Consider the following 15,335-nt stretch of genomic DNA (forward strand, 5'->3'; position numbering starts at 1 on the left):
TTAAACCTCCCCCAAGGTCTTACAGGTGACCCTATGGAAGGTGAACCCGAACGGACTGACTCCACAGCACCCTTTTTTTTTTTTAACCACTACGATGAACCAAACAGGGAAAAGCGGTTTGCAAACTTCTGTTCTGATTATTACCGCTGCGGTCAAGCCCGCGAGTGGGTCACGACCGGAGTGAAGGTGGAGCAAGGCTTACCGCGCGCCCGTCCGGCTTCAGCCCAGCCAAAGCTCTGCGTTGGGATTTGGAGGCGGGGCCCTGGGCCCCGCCCTTCACCTGCTGGCCCCGCCCATCGCTCGGACCAATAAAGTGCCCTGCGGGGGAGGGCCCAGGTAAGGAAGGGGTGTGTGGGCGGGGCCTAGTGTGTGAGTGGCAGGCACGGCGCGCGCTCGGGGAGGGGAGGGCGTGCACAGTCGGCTCCGCCCCCGGGCCTCGCGGCGGAGTCGGGCGGGCCCAGCACAGCCGGGGCGGTGGCGGCGCTGGGGAGGGGGCGGGCCGGGGCGGGGCTGCCGGGCGGCCGGGGCGGGGCCACGCCCGAGCCCCGCGTCCCGCTCCGATGGCCGCCCCCGGCTCCCGGCGCTGCCCCCTCTCCCCCGGGCCGCGCCCCGGGGCCCCGCACTGACGGCCCATGGCGCCGCCCGCCGCCCGCCTCGCCCTGCTCTCCGCCGCCGCGCTCACGCTGGCGGCCCGGCCCGCGCCCAGCCCCGGCCTCGGCCCCGGACCCGGTGAGTGAGCGAGCCCCGGCGCCCGCCCTGCGCCGAGCTCGCCCGAGGGGCGACGCGGGCCGGCCCGCCTGGGGGGCCCAACCCCTAGCTCCCACCTCCCGGGACTCCTTCTCCCAGCCCCTCAGCGACGCCTCCCGGCCGGGGCGGTGCCAGCCCCAGGACACGCGACTCCCCCTTAGGCCCCTCCGTGACGCCCCCCGGGCCGGGGCGCCCTGTCTGCCTCAGTACCTACTCTTGGGATCTATTCGCCAAGCGCCTCAGCGACGCCTCCCGGGCGGGGATGTCTCCCCAGCCTGAGGAGCCGGGACGCCCTGCTCAAGTTCCGCCGCTACTCCCTTCGGGCCGGGATGCCCCCTCTGCCCCAGCACCTCTGGGGTCCCGCCCTGTCTCTCAGCGGCGTACCCTCTCTCAAGACGCTACACCCCCTCCCCCAGCCCCTCAGCGACACCCCCGGGCCGGATCCCCTCCGCGAGCCGCACAACGACGCCCCCCGCGTCCCCAGCCCTCCCGCGCCTCCAGGCTTAGGAGCGGGTGCGGAGGCGAGCGGAGCGGGCGTCCAGCCCCTCCGCCAGGTCCCCGGCTGCGCCCGCCTGCCCAGCACTGTAATTTCTGCCTCGCAAGGAGTCCAGCTGACTTGCGTGTCCTGCAAGAGGCAGGTCCGGGGCCCGCGACGCCCGGCTGTACCCAGCCGGGACTCCCCCTACCTACCTCCGGGGCCTCTTGAGCTTCCCGAACTCAGGTGCGGGCCTAGCTTGGTGAGAGGGGGGAACGGGTGATTGGAAACCTACCCTACAGATCTTAGGGTGCTTATCCCGAGGGTGCAATGCAGAGCCCCTTGTTCCGGTAATGCCACACTTTAAACAGAGTCGCCCACTCCCCAGGCCAAGGCCAGGTCTTCCCGAGGTGGGGCCCTAGACTAGGATGGAAGCTGGGATTTTGCTTTGCTTCCACACACACCCTTCTCTGCAGAACTCTTTCCAAGTTGAAGAGCAGGGACGAGGGCGTTGTCTGGCCCGGTTACATTTCTCTGCAGGTTGTTTGGGTGTTGAGAGTTGGGCATTCTGAAAGGGACGGGAAGGGTTCATTACAGGTTTGCCGGAGCAGGAAAACCGGCTAAGGGTTCTCCACCCAAAGGCGCAGACTGTGATGCTGGAATGACAGGAGGTTGTTGCTGAAAGAAAACTCAGAGTTGCTTTGTCCACCTGCCAGCTTGGATTAGTAAAAAAGATAGAACTTGGTGTTGTCACTTACTCTGTGATTTTGGCCCATGACTCAGCTCTCAGAACCTCAGTTTCCTCATCTGTAAAGGAGAGATAATGAGAACTCCCTTTGCCTGATGTGGTAACATCCACGTACAGAAGGCAGTCAATAAACATATTTTAATAATACTTTTTATAGTGCTTCACAGTTCACCAAGTGCTAGACACCTCATTTGCCCTGAGAGTGCTATGAGCTTCCAGTCTGGTTAAGCCCTGTAAAAGGCAAAGCTTGGCTTTAGATCAGTAGAAGGGGGTCTCCAAGAACTGTAAACTTTAGGCTCAGGAAGTAGTTTCTGAGTGATCGGCAGCTTTGTTGGGGGCTTCTGTAAAAACTGTTACAGAAGTTTGATCACTTCTGTTATTTGCTGTATGAGAAGAATGAAGGAGGATCTTGCCGAGAGCCAGAATATGTCAACATAACTGTAACCTAGTAACCCCTTAGTTCCACTTTGCCATCTGTGGTCAGGATTTAATGTCCTCTAAGGAGAGAGAGGTATGGGTGGAAATAAACTGGCTCCCCTTCTGGAAAGGGCAGAGTAGTAGCTCTGAAAAGTGTTAAGTGAGTCAACTCTGCTTATGTTTGTTAGAAGGTGGCATCCTCCCCTCAGGCACCTTTGCTTTGCTAGGAGGGGTCAAATGCAGCAGCTCATAAGCAGTTTGAACCTCAGACCTTGGTGTGCTTTTATTTAGTGAGTTAGAGACAAATAAATAACCATTGTGAGATGATTTATGAGAAGTGGGACAAGTTTCTGCTCCAGCAAGCCTCTCAGCTCTTTTTCCTACCATCTTGGTATACCAGGGCTTTGGGGACTTTTTCTCTTAAGCTCTAGAAGCAGTTTTAGGGAGGTACCACATGGTCTTCAGTATCACATCCTGTCTCGAGCCTGCCTACTAGATTCTTAAATTCTTGAGGATATGCCAAACTTACCATTTTATATTTTTTGATACTGTAATTTTCTCTAAAATTTTGTGGATGGAAAAAATTATTTCAATACTTATATTCTGCACAATTTTATAATATTTAAATTACTGGTGGTTTGCATTTTTGAATGCTGACTTTATAAAAACAGTTAGCTCATTCCCCATCAATGCTAGTTCTAATTACAGTGTATAACCAACCCCGAATGATCTCCCTTCTCCCCTCCATTCTTCCTTTGAGATTCTCTCCCTTCCTTCACAGCTGATAAGGACAGAAGTTGATGGCGGAATCTAGACTCCTCTTTCTAGGAGGAAGGCAGCCAGGGCCCTACGGCTGATGGGATCTCTGAAGTGGGCTCCCATTTGGAATTTACTGACCTGCAGGGGAGAGCCTGCAGGTAGGAAAAGCAGAGAAGGCTGGGCGGAATTGTGCCATTTGAGTTTTCCACCTAAGGCAAACTACCTGCTTGGGTGTTTCACTACCTTTGGGGGCTGTCAGGTGTGTCCCCACAGAGCTTCTCAACTCAGGTTACATTTGCTGTGAGCACCTTTTATGATGCTCATTCTCCTCTAAATTCTCATCTGGCATTCATCCTGTTAGCCAGTAGTATGTCTTGCTATAAAACCTGTAAGTTCAGTGGACAGTGAGAACTTCATACTATATAGAGCCCTGTCCCTCTAAGGGACTTAGTTAATGTTAGTTTACCTGAATGTAGCACAGGGGCTGGTAGGAGTAAAGTGGACTGACATGCTTTCGTGCTTTTATGTCGACCCATTATTTTTATACTTTGAGTATTTTAAGAAATAGAAACCTGTCAAAACTGACCTGATATCCAAGAACTCTGATGTTTCTGTGAAAATTTGTTTTGGCTTCTAGACAAAGATGTTTTTCTGTTTGAGATATGCGGTGTGCCTGGGTGGCTCAGTTAGCTGAGCATCCGACTCTTGATTTCAGCTCAAGTCATGATCTCATGGTTTGTTCGTGGGCTTGAGCCCCATGTCAGGCTCCATGATGACAGTGCAGAGCCTGCTTGGGATTCTTTCTCTCTTTCTCTCTCTCAAAATAAATAAATAACTTAAAATATAAAAATAAAAAAATAAATGCTTGGGATATGCAATGAGACCTTTTATAAATCTGAAAGCAAAAAGAAGTTCCATTTAGGCTCACTACTAATGAACAACAAGTTGGTGTACCTAATATAGATATTACTGATAATATCACTATTTAGTATAGTTAAAGCAACAGCAATAAATGATGAAGGTAAAATATGTTGCTTTAGGTACCTTTACCACATACAGATTCGGGATTTTTGGTGATGGGCAATATAACATCTTTAGTTTAGAATTTGGAGGCCTGTAATCCCATCTGAGGGTCAAGGTCAGGTGTTGGCAGACATTTTCTTTTTTCTTGAGAGAGAAAGAGCATGCACGAGCTGGGGAGAGGGAGAGAGAGAGAGAATCCCAAGCAGGCTCCACACTCAGTGCAGAGCCTGACACAGGGCTCAATCCTACAAGCCTGAGATCATGACCTGAGCCGAAATCGAGAGTCAGATGTTCGACCAACTGAGCCACCCAGGTGCCCCAGCAGACATTTTCTGTAAAGGGCCAGACAGTAAATAATTTGGGCTTTGTGGGCTCTGTACGTCTCTGTTACAGGTACTCCATTCTGACTTTGTAGGGCAAAAGCAGCCATAGACAAACATAAATGAATGGGCATGGCTATGAAATTGGAAAATTTCATATAATTTTTATATGTAACAAAATATTGTTCTTTTTTTTTTTTAAGGTTATTTATTTATTTTGAGAGAGGGAGAGAGAGGTGTGTGCAGGAGCAAGGGAGGGACAGAGAGAAAGGGAAAGGGAATCCCAAGCAGGCACAGAGCCAGATGTGGGGCTCAAACTCACAAACCACAAGATCATGACTGGAGCCGGAAACAAGAGTTTCTGACTAAGCCACCCAGGCGCCCCCAGAATATTGTTGTTTTGATTGTTTTCAATCATTTAACAATTTAAAAACCATCCTTAGCTCATGGGCTATACAAAACCAGGGAGTGGGCCAGATTGAGCCCGAGGCTATACTTTGCCAAGTCCTGCTCAAGGTCCCTGTGTATTGATTATTTTCCAGTGTTCACTGGTCGGAAAGGTGAAAAGGCGGCTTGATTTTGGTGAATAAATGAACTGTTTTGCTTTCACTATTAACTAATTTTAGGAGACATATAGGAAAAATGGTTAAAATGGTAAATTTTATGTATATTTAACCACAATTTTTTTATAAAGCTACATGAGGGGGAGTTCATGCACATACATTTGGATCTTTAATAATGCTTTAATTTTTTCTTAAATTTTTTTTTTAATGTTTTATTCATTTCTAGGAGAGAGAGAGAGACAGCGTGAACAGGGGAGGGTCAGAGAGAGAGGGAGTCACAGACTGAAACAGGCTCCAGGCTCTGAGCTGGCAGTCAGCACAGAGCCCGATGCGGGGCTCGAACCCACGAACCGCGAGATCATGACCTAAGCGAAAGTCGGACGCTCAACCGACTGAGCCACCCAGGCGCCCCTAATAATGCTTTAAAAATGGCTTAAAAGGGGCGCCTGGGTGGCTCAGTCGGTTGAGCGTCCAACTTTGGCTCAGGTCATGATCTCGCAGTTGGTGAGTTCGAGCCCCGTGTTGGGCTCTGTGCTGACAGCTGAGCCTGGAGCCTGCTTCAGATTCTGTGTCTCACCCTCTCTCTGCCCCTCCCGTGCTTATGCTCTGTCTCTCTCTGTTTCTCAATAATAAATGTTTAAAAAAATTTTTTTAAATAAAAATAAAAATGGCTTAAAGAGAAATTCAGTATGGTTCCGTGTGTGCTACATACAGAAAATAGTGTCTGCCTTGGAACTGGCCCATGGTTTGTTCAACTATGCAGATGTTGCTTGGAGCAAACCGTTGAGAGATCTGTTTCTCAGAGGAAAGCCCAGGCAGCAGGTGGCACCAGCCTGAGACACAGAAAAACAGCCAGGGAAAAAAAAAAAAAGGAAGAAGAAGAAAACAAACTCTACCATTTTCCTAAACAATTGAATTTTATTTCCACGGTTCTGTCGTCATTTTTAAAGTGGCCTTTAAAAAACAACAATGTGCTTAGCATGGCTGATTATTTTGTTTTAATTAAAACATTGTTGAGAAAACAAAATGAAGCATTCAAACATACCAAGCGGATTGTGTTTGTACTGTGGAACAGTTAATGCAAAACACTTGAGAGAGGCCGGAAGTTTGGATGTGTAGCTTTTGCCTAAGTTTTTGCCTCCTGAAAAGGGACAACAGAGGAGGAAATGAATGTGTCTCTTCGAAAACTCCCTATGGAGGTTTTGAGGTAAGATCTCCCCAAACCCCCTGACGCCACTTGGCAGGTTAGTTTCTGGCTGGCTCACTGTGCAGGGCCCCTGAATGGGGCAGAACAATGACTGACATTCCTTCCATATTCAGTTTGACCTTGAGAGTCCGGATGGAACCCGGATGTGTTAGTGCAGGACGAGCAGACCTAGTTCACTCTGTTTTTCCCTCTCTCTGTTGTCTTCAGTATTATCTTCTCAACACGACAATGGCTTCTTCCCCAGACCTCACCTCGGAGACATTATCCTGGATCCCTGAACAGAGAGAGGAGAGAGGCCGTTGTAGAAATATCAGAAGGGTGTCCATACTTCTCAAAAATGGCCACTATATAGAAGTTTGCCTTCTCCTCTAAGGAAATCCCCTGCTCCTTACTCCCCCCTCCCCCTTCTAATCTTTCTAGGAAAACAGCTCCTTAGCCTGGACTTGCAACAGTGTGTGTGTGTGTGTGTGTGTGTGTATTATGATTTAATTTTTTTAACATTGTTTAAATTCATTTTTGAGAGACAGAAAGAGACAGAACACTAGCAGGGTAAGGGCAGAGAGAGAGACACACACAGAATCCGAAGCAGGCTCCAGGCTCTGACCTGGCAGCACAGAGCCCGACACCGTGCTTGAACCCATGAACTGTGAGATCATGGCCTGAGCTGAAGTCGCTCACTTAACCAACTGAGCCACCCAGGTGCCCCTGATTTTATTTTTTAAGTAATCTCTACACCCAACGTGGGGCTTGAACTTCCAACCTTGAGATTGAGTTACATGCTCCACCGACTGAGTCAGCCAGGCGTCCTGAACTTGCAACAGTTTGAAGTGAAATGAAGTTGGGTGCTAGGGAGCACCTCTCACAGAAATAAGATGTTAGGCCACCTAACTTGCAAGGTTGCCTTTATTCCTCGCAATGATAACAGGACCTTCTAGGGGCTGCTCCTCTGCTAGGCCCAGCTTCTAGTTTCTCTTGCCACTGATTTAATCCTTGGCAAGTCGCCAAAGCATTAAACTTTTATTGTTCAATTTACCACAAGGGCGGGCCCCGCTTCTAGTGGGCTGAGGAGCCTGCAGCCGCTTCCAAACCCGAGTGTCACACCACATTAGCAACTTCAGACTCTGAGGGCTGGATTTCTTTCAGTTTGGTTAGATTCTTGGTTAGAACCAGAGCAGTATACTCACACTCAAAGTTTGAAAGCTAGGAAATAGTAAAAAACAACATAAGCCACTTTTAAAGATGATTCAAAATGGTTGCAGCATCAGCATATACAACTCACTCTGCGTGGTTTCGCTATGCCTTCTAAACAGAGATGTTAAATGGCTGTCCACGTTCCATGTTCCTTGGTGGCCTAAGGTTGCGAGAAAACATGGCGACCAAGTAGTCCTCTTCAACAAGGGTAGCAATCCTTTACCAGTGCCATCACAGTATGTAAATTACTTGCTGCTGTTCAATCTATAAAAATTCATCTTCAAAGACAATTATTGGGCTGGTAAAAATATTTTTAATAATGACCACAGAAGCCATATTTGTTTTTCTTTGATGTTCTTCCGAAGACTCTTCTGGTTTTAATCAGATTGTTCCCACATAAAATACAGTGGAAATCTACAATAATAAAATCCCTCTTCCTATGTCTATGGGGAAATAAACAGGATGGGGACTGTCCTTTTAAGGGGCTTTCCCCTTCCCTTTCCCCAGACTCAAAGCCTCTATTACTGGTGGGTGTTTTGGCATCAGTTAAGGGCCTTCAATCCTTCCCTCCCTCCATGTTTTGCTCTTTCATTAAAGTGTTTCTGTTGTCTAATTATATCCTTTCAATCAAATTAGAGACTGCAGCATCTGGTGAGGGCCGTAACTGCCGCCATCTGCACCTCGTATATACAGGCCTTTTCAGCTGAGAATCGCTCAACTTCCAAATGGCAGGAAGAGATTTGGAAAAAGTTTAGTTGGAAGGGAGGTTAACTTAAAAGGAACGTCTTCAAAGGCCGGGTACGACGCCCTGCTTGCTGTGATCTGTGCGCTGCCACGCACAGCTTCATTGGCTTGGCTCACCGAAGATTCTTCTCTAGGACTTGTGGCACATGAGGGGTTTTTGATTGTCTTTGCTGAAATGGCTAGGCCTCTCATCCTTATTACGGGCTTGAGCACCCAGGGTGTGCTGAGAATTTTTCCCTTGAGAAGAATCTTTTGTTATGTGACCACTGGTTAATGGATACGACACTTTCTGTTTATTTGACCATTTCTTCTAATTCAGTGGTTTCAACTGCAGGAGATTTTGCCCTCAGGGGACATTTGGAAATATCTGGAAACATTTTTGATTGTCACAACTCGGGGTGGGGTGGGATGGGGTAGAGTATGCTACTGACATCTAGCGGGTAGAGAAGCCAGGGGTGCTGCTAAAATAAACATCCTACAGTGCACAGGATGGCCCCGCCAATGAATTATTTGACTCCCAGTGTTAATAGCGCTACGGTTGAGAAACCCCATCCTAATTGTATTATTCTTTTGTCCTTCCCTTCACTGTGGCCTAGGAGAAGGCAACTCTGATCAACTTCTTGTTGATCACTCTTAAGGAAATAGATTCTTCATTATCCATATCTGAGGTCCATATTCATTTCTGTGGACCGTGTTTTGGAAACCTAAATGGAGTAAAGACATCTGAGATTCACCATGTTTCTACTCTCTAGAGGAAGATCCCCAGATTAAATACAGTTAAATTCAAATGGCATTCAGTTAAATTTGTATGGCAGATAAACAATGAATAATTTCTTTTGGATAAATCTATCCCATACAGTACTTGGGAATACTTACCTTAAAAAAGTACTTTGATCAGTTTTGTATCTGACATTCAAATTTAACTGAGCATCCTGTATTTTCATTTGCTGACTCTGGCAACCCTGTATAGCCGTGAAACTTTATACCTTTGACTATGAAATCAATCTGTTGGTCACTGACTACCCTTATTGCTCTGGCTGACCTAGACATGACAGCTTCTGCTTGTTTTTGTTTATAAATTAGTGCTACACTGAGTCTTTCCTTCTGCCCAAAACTGTCTCCCTGGCTGAAGCTTCTGAAACTTGTCACTTGACTCATATTTTTACCTTGGGACCAACTAACAAGTGCTTATCGAATGCCTCCTGTCTGTATGCCCAGCATCTCTAACTAGGACTCAGGCCTGTGCCAATTCATAAAAGACCACCACTTTATTGTTTTGGGTTTTATTTTAAAGATGTGCTCCAGGGCTGGGTGTTATATGTAAGTGAGGAATCACTAAATTCTACTCCTGAAACCAATGTCACACTCCATGTTAACTAACTAGAATTTAAATAAACATTTGAAAAAGAAAACAATAAAAAAAAAAAAAAGTTAGGCTCTAGGGACATGCTGTCGCCCTGCTCGCCAGCTCCCTGCTCAAGAACTCTTGTATTATTTGGCCATTGTATCAACCAAGGGAGACTAAGTAGCCCACAGCCTGGCTTCCATGGAACGTTGGCTGCCCTCCAGGACTCCATTATAGGGGACTTTCTTGCCATCTGAAAGTAAAAATAGGGCACAGGCAATACTGATGAGACTTGTCCAGCAGCTGGATTATATCAGTTTGTTTTATCTCCTTTTATACCAATGGAGAGCTTCAGACAGTGTGAGATAAGGTCGGTCAAGAGATAGAGAGGCAAAGTGGATTTGTGCCAGGTGTCTCCTGCTTAAAGCAAACTCAGAGTATAAAATTTATATTTTCTTTACAAAGGCAATTGATTATTCCCTATTACAAATGGTTTCACCATAGAGTTCCTTTAAATAGGAGATTCTTCTGGTTTAAATAGCAAATATTTGATTTTCAAGTATTTGATTTACCTAAACTTTCCTGGAACTTCTCATATTTTCATAGGTCATTGCTAGATAAGCCATGATTGCTCACCATAAGTTGGGTGAATATGTCTGTAATGCATTTTTCCCCCAAGCCTCCCATGTGCCTGCTTCCCTTATTCAGCTAACATTTGCCAGTCACGTTCTGAGGGGTCTGTCCTTGCTGCAGATATGAAGATGAGATGTGCAAGAAATCATGGGCTAGTGGATGCGGGACCAGGTGCTTCTTAAGCAATTACAGTTCAAGGTGATCGAGTCTGACCAGGCTGTGGGACTTGCTTTAGGGCCCCCAGTTTCTATAGGAGTATAGTGCTATCTATTCTAGACACTGACCTTTCAAACAGTGCTCCCTCTTTTTATCTTGTTTTTGTTTCTTTGAAAGTTGGCTTATAAAACACTAAGTTATTGTCCATCAGAGAACTGGATTTTGAGTTTTAAAACCTCAAGCTTCCTGTTTCCTTACATGAAAACTAAGTCTTGAAATTTCATTTCAAGATTGAAGTAGATCCATTTGTATTCAAAGGTTAAATCAAGAGAGGTACTGTCACCAAAGCTATAGAATATGTTCTGGTGGTATTGGCAGTAGAATCCATGGTTAATTTGTGAAACTAAAGTTCTTCTCACTTTTGACTTCTGTCCGAGTGAGTCCATTCTTTCACCGAGGCTTGGCTTCATCTCTCTGTGTATGTTAAAGACCTAGATTCTTTCTCAAAAGCTGTCTTTTGGTCTTCAGTTTGATTATGCATTTTTAATATCCTAAATGCAAAATACAGAGTCCTCAACCACTGCGTATTCATGGTGACTGTCCTTGGCAGAAACACATGTCCTTCACAGTGGCAACCGTGGCATGTTTTCCCGTGGGTCCTGCCTGGGTAGGAGTGGAGCATATTCCAGACGAGAGCCAGATGGGAAAAGAGTGGTGCCCAAACAGCACTGCATTCTGGGTTGTTTTTTAAAAATTTTATACAACAAATAATGAGAACTCCTCTCTGAAGTGTTTTCCTGGGTCTTCTGAATTTGAACCTCTGGTCCTATGCTTATGGTAGGCTCAATTTTCTTGGAATAGGCTTTTAAATAATTAAATATTTCATCTGTTAATAAAAATGAAAAAACTGGAGTTTCAAATAGAAGACCTCAAGCGTCCTTCTAAAAGCATAAATTCTTTAGTTAAAATAACTTAGAGAGGCATGACCTTTTCTTCTGTTACTGTTTTTAAGGACACTGTTTCCCTGAATAAGAAGAAAGATCTAAAAGATTTTGAATGAAAAGGCTACTGATAACTTTAAAAACATTAGAGTGATTATTTTTATGGTAATTCCACTTTGGGCAAGAGTACAGCTTGTTCTGTGATCATTTCAACTGTTAATACATAGCCCAAGAACATGATCTGTGACTGTCGATCTTAATTTTAGATGACTGAATTTACAGCTGATTGAGTTTGTTTACAGCTTTTAAAAAGAAACTAAGGGAGATTAATTATAACAACAACATGTTTTTAAAGTATCTTTTAACAAATTTTGATTATAGGAAGTTGAGAACACATGCAAACATAGACAAATGTAAGAAGTTGTGTATATCCGTGTCCCAGCTTCAAAGAGTATCAGCCATGGCCAATATTATTTCATTTGTACTGGCTTCCTCTCCCCAACTAGATTATTTTGTAACAAATCTCAGATATATCATCTCATCTATAAGTATTTCAGTAAGTATCTCTAAATGATAAAAACTCTTGGGGCACCTGGGTATCTCAGTGCATTAAACACAACTGTTTAATTGGGCAGAGAGAGAGGGAGACACAGAATCGGAAGCAGGCTCCAGGCTCTGAGCTGTTGGCATAGAGACTGACATTAGGCTCAAACTCGCTGAATGAGATCGTGACCTGAGCTGAAGTCGGACGCTCAGCCAACTGAGCCACCCAGGTGCCCAGGTGTCCCAGATTTAGAGAGTTTTAAGCTTGGAAGAGATTTTGAGCCATCAGTACTCTCCAATCACATCACTCCAGACTTTTGAACTTCAGTTTCATTAAGATAGAATCTTGATATTTGAGTTTACAGTGAAGGGCCATTGAGACCATCTGTCTCAAAACCCATTGTTTCACAGGTGAAGAAACAGAGGTCTCAAGTGTCCAGGTGATTTGCTCAAACCATACAGTGTCAGCTAGTTATCTGGTATCCTTTCCTCTTTATTCCAGTGATTTCCCATATGTACTATGTGTACAGAAATTTATTCTCTCTCTAGTCTAGATCTGATAACCTGCCTCCATATGATCGTGGGAATAACTGCTCTAACCTCAGTCATGTCAGAGTAGGAAAATGTTGTGAACTACTGGCTTCCCACAGTCATGTGTCTCTTTGCTCTTTACTTCAGGGTTTGCATAGCTGAAATAAGCGTTCCTATAGCGCTTTTGAATGTCTGTGTGCAAAAATCAGTTTATCCCAAGAGCATGAGCTTTGAAGATGTACCCACAAGTTCCCACTGGACACCAGTCTGTACCAGAAACCCAGCAGAGTGTGTGTTGAGCAGACATTTGACAACACTGTTGTATTGCCCTTTAAATATTAAAAAGAGCTTTTTCCACCTAAGCCTTATATTTCTATAATTCTACCCACTTACCAAATTTTAGAGATATCTTTAAAAGAACAGAAGATATTCCCATTGGAAAATGTTTCCTGCTGTCTTATTTTGAGACATAAAATAATTGAATTTAATGTCTATTGACTCATGTTGATTCCAAACTGGGTCAAACCCAGCTGAATTCTTCCAACATCGGGTCACTAGAGGCGCTGAGTAGTCCTACATAGAACAGACATTTAACTTTGATGGATTAAAAACAGTGACTCTCATAAATATCATGCATAGAGATCCAACTAGTAATTTTACCAGAAAACTAGGAATATTCTGGACTCAATATGAGAAAAATTATGTTTCTCAATTGTGTGGCTTCAGACAAATAGTGTAATTAGCAATGACCTAGTTATAGAGCCTCTTTGAGAACATAACCTTCAACTTTATTAAATCTTGTCAAGGAATAGAATGTCTTTTAGATTAACTGCTGTTTTCCTACCTCTAACTCATATATGTCAAGTCTTAATTACTTTAAAAGAACATCTCATGGTTTTAAACATAAACTTTAAAAATGCTACGTATGTACAAGCTGGCAGAGTTCAGTTGGCTGGGACTCTATTAACTTGACATTTTCCTCAATTATAATACATACAGATATTGAGTTATATGGTTCATTAGAACATATAAACAAAGATGTGTCTCATCACATAGTTGAAATTTTAATTAAGAAAAATCTATTTGTGGGGCACTTGGGTGGCTCAGTCAATTAAACTCTTTCTTGATTTTGGCTCAGGTCATGATCTCATAGTTTCCAAGATCAAGCCCTGTGTCCAGATCTGTGCTGACAGACAGAGCCTGTTTGGGATTCTCTCTCCCTCTTTCTGTGCCCCTCCCCTGCTCATGCTCACGTGTTCTCTTTCTTTCTCTTCAAATAAACATTTAAAAAAATCTATTTGCTCCATTATAACTTTTTCTTACCTCTTTTTTAAAACTTTTTTTTAAGTTTATTTATTTTGAGGTGGAGAGGGGAAGAGAGAGAGAGGGAAGGAGAGAATTCCTCACTGTCAGTGCAGAGCCCAACGCGGGGTTCAAACTCATGAATCATGAGATTATGACCTAAGCGGAAATCAAGAGTACAATGCTTAACCTACTGAGCCACCCAGGTGCCCCTTTTCTTACTTCTTATTCTTTTATTTAGTTAAAAAAAAATTTTAATGTTTATTTTTGAGAGAACCAGATTATGAGCAGCACAGAGAGACAGAGACACAGAATCCAAAGTAGACTGCAGGCTCTGCGCTGTCAGCACAAAGCTCAACGAGGGGCCTGAACCCACAAGCTGTGAGATCATGACCTAAGCCCAAGTTGGACACATAATCTCCCAAGTCACCCAGGCGCCTGATTTTTTTTTAATAAAAAAAAATGTTTATTTTGGGGGGGTACCTGGGTAGCTCAGTTGGCTAAGCGTCCAACTCTTGGTTTCAGCTCAGGTCATGATCTCACAGTTTGGTTGGGTTCAAGCCCCACATTGGGTTCTGTGCTTATAACACAGAGCCTGCTTGGCATTCTCTCTCTTCCTCTCTGTCTCTCCCTCTCTTTCTCTGCCCCTCCCCCACTTACACTGCTTCTGTCTCTCAAAAATAAACATTTTTTTTTTTTATTTTGAGAGAGAGGTAGAGAGCATGCACAAGTGGGGGAGGGGCAGAGAGCGGAAAAGAGAGAATCCCAAGGAGGTTCTGCACTGTGAGCAGCACAGAACCCAACACGGAGCTCAATCTCATGACTGTGAAATCATGACCTGAGCTTTTATCTCTTATTCATCGAATGTTTGGATTCAATACAGGGCTCATTCACATCATATATATTTTCTATGCTGATGGTAGCCTGATAACTTTAAAAACATTTTTTAAATGTCTTTATTTTATTTTGAGAGAGAGACAGAGTGAGCAGGGGAGGGGCAAAGAGAGAGGGAGACACAGAATGTGAGGCAGGCTCCAGGCTCTGAGCTGTCAGCACAGAGCCCGATGCAGAGCTCAAACCCACAAACCCACAGACTGTGAGATCATGACCTGAGCCGAAGTCGGACATTTAACTGACTGAGCCACCCAGGCGCCCCGGCAGCCTGATAACCTTAAACAGAATTATAATAGGATGATGTGCCTTTCATGTTATATTCCCTTGCATAGGTAATTAATATAGGTTATTATTGTTATTATTAGTAGTAGTATTTTTTTTTTAATGATTTTTATTTATTTCTAGGAGAGAGAAAGAGAGACAGCATGAGCAGGGGAGGGTCAGAGAGAGAGGGAGTCACAGACTCTGAAACAGGCTCCAGGCTCTGAGCTGGCAGTCAGCACAGAGCCCGATGCGGGGCTCGAACCCGTGAACCCACAGACTGTGAGATCATGACCTGAGCCGAAGTCGGACATTTAACTGACTGAGCCACCCAGGCGCCCCGGCAGCCTGATAACCTTAAACAGAATTATAATAGGATGATGTGCCTTTCATGTTATATTCCCTTGCATAGGTAATTAATATAGGTTATTATTGTTATTATTAGTAGTAGTATTTTTTTTTTAATGATTTTTATTTATTTCTAGGAGAGAGAAAGAGAGACAGCATGAGCAGGGGAGGGTCAGAGAGAGAGGGA

General features: G+C 44.8%; 1 protein-coding gene across 2 annotated transcripts in view; it reads left to right on the forward strand.

Moving 5' to 3' along the window:
• Positions 1-615: 615 nt before the first annotated feature.
• KREMEN1 (kringle containing transmembrane protein 1) overlaps positions 616-15,335 on the forward strand; it is a 68,593-nt gene continuing 53,873 nt past the window's right edge. For both annotated transcript variants that reach the window (XM_039225677.1, XM_039225684.1), the window contains exon 1: positions 616-729. In XM_039225677.1, coding sequence (XP_039081608.1) covers positions 633-729 — 97 coding nt within the window. In that variant the 5' untranslated portion in view covers positions 616-632. The remainder of the gene's footprint in view (positions 730-15,335) is intronic.

This window comes from Hyaena hyaena, unplaced genomic scaffold, assembly GCF_003009895.1.
Source record: "Hyaena hyaena isolate Hyena2069 unplaced genomic scaffold, ASM300989v1 scaffold_19, whole genome shotgun sequence".
NCBI classification, from domain to species: Eukaryota; Metazoa; Chordata; class Mammalia; order Carnivora; family Hyaenidae; genus Hyaena; species Hyaena hyaena.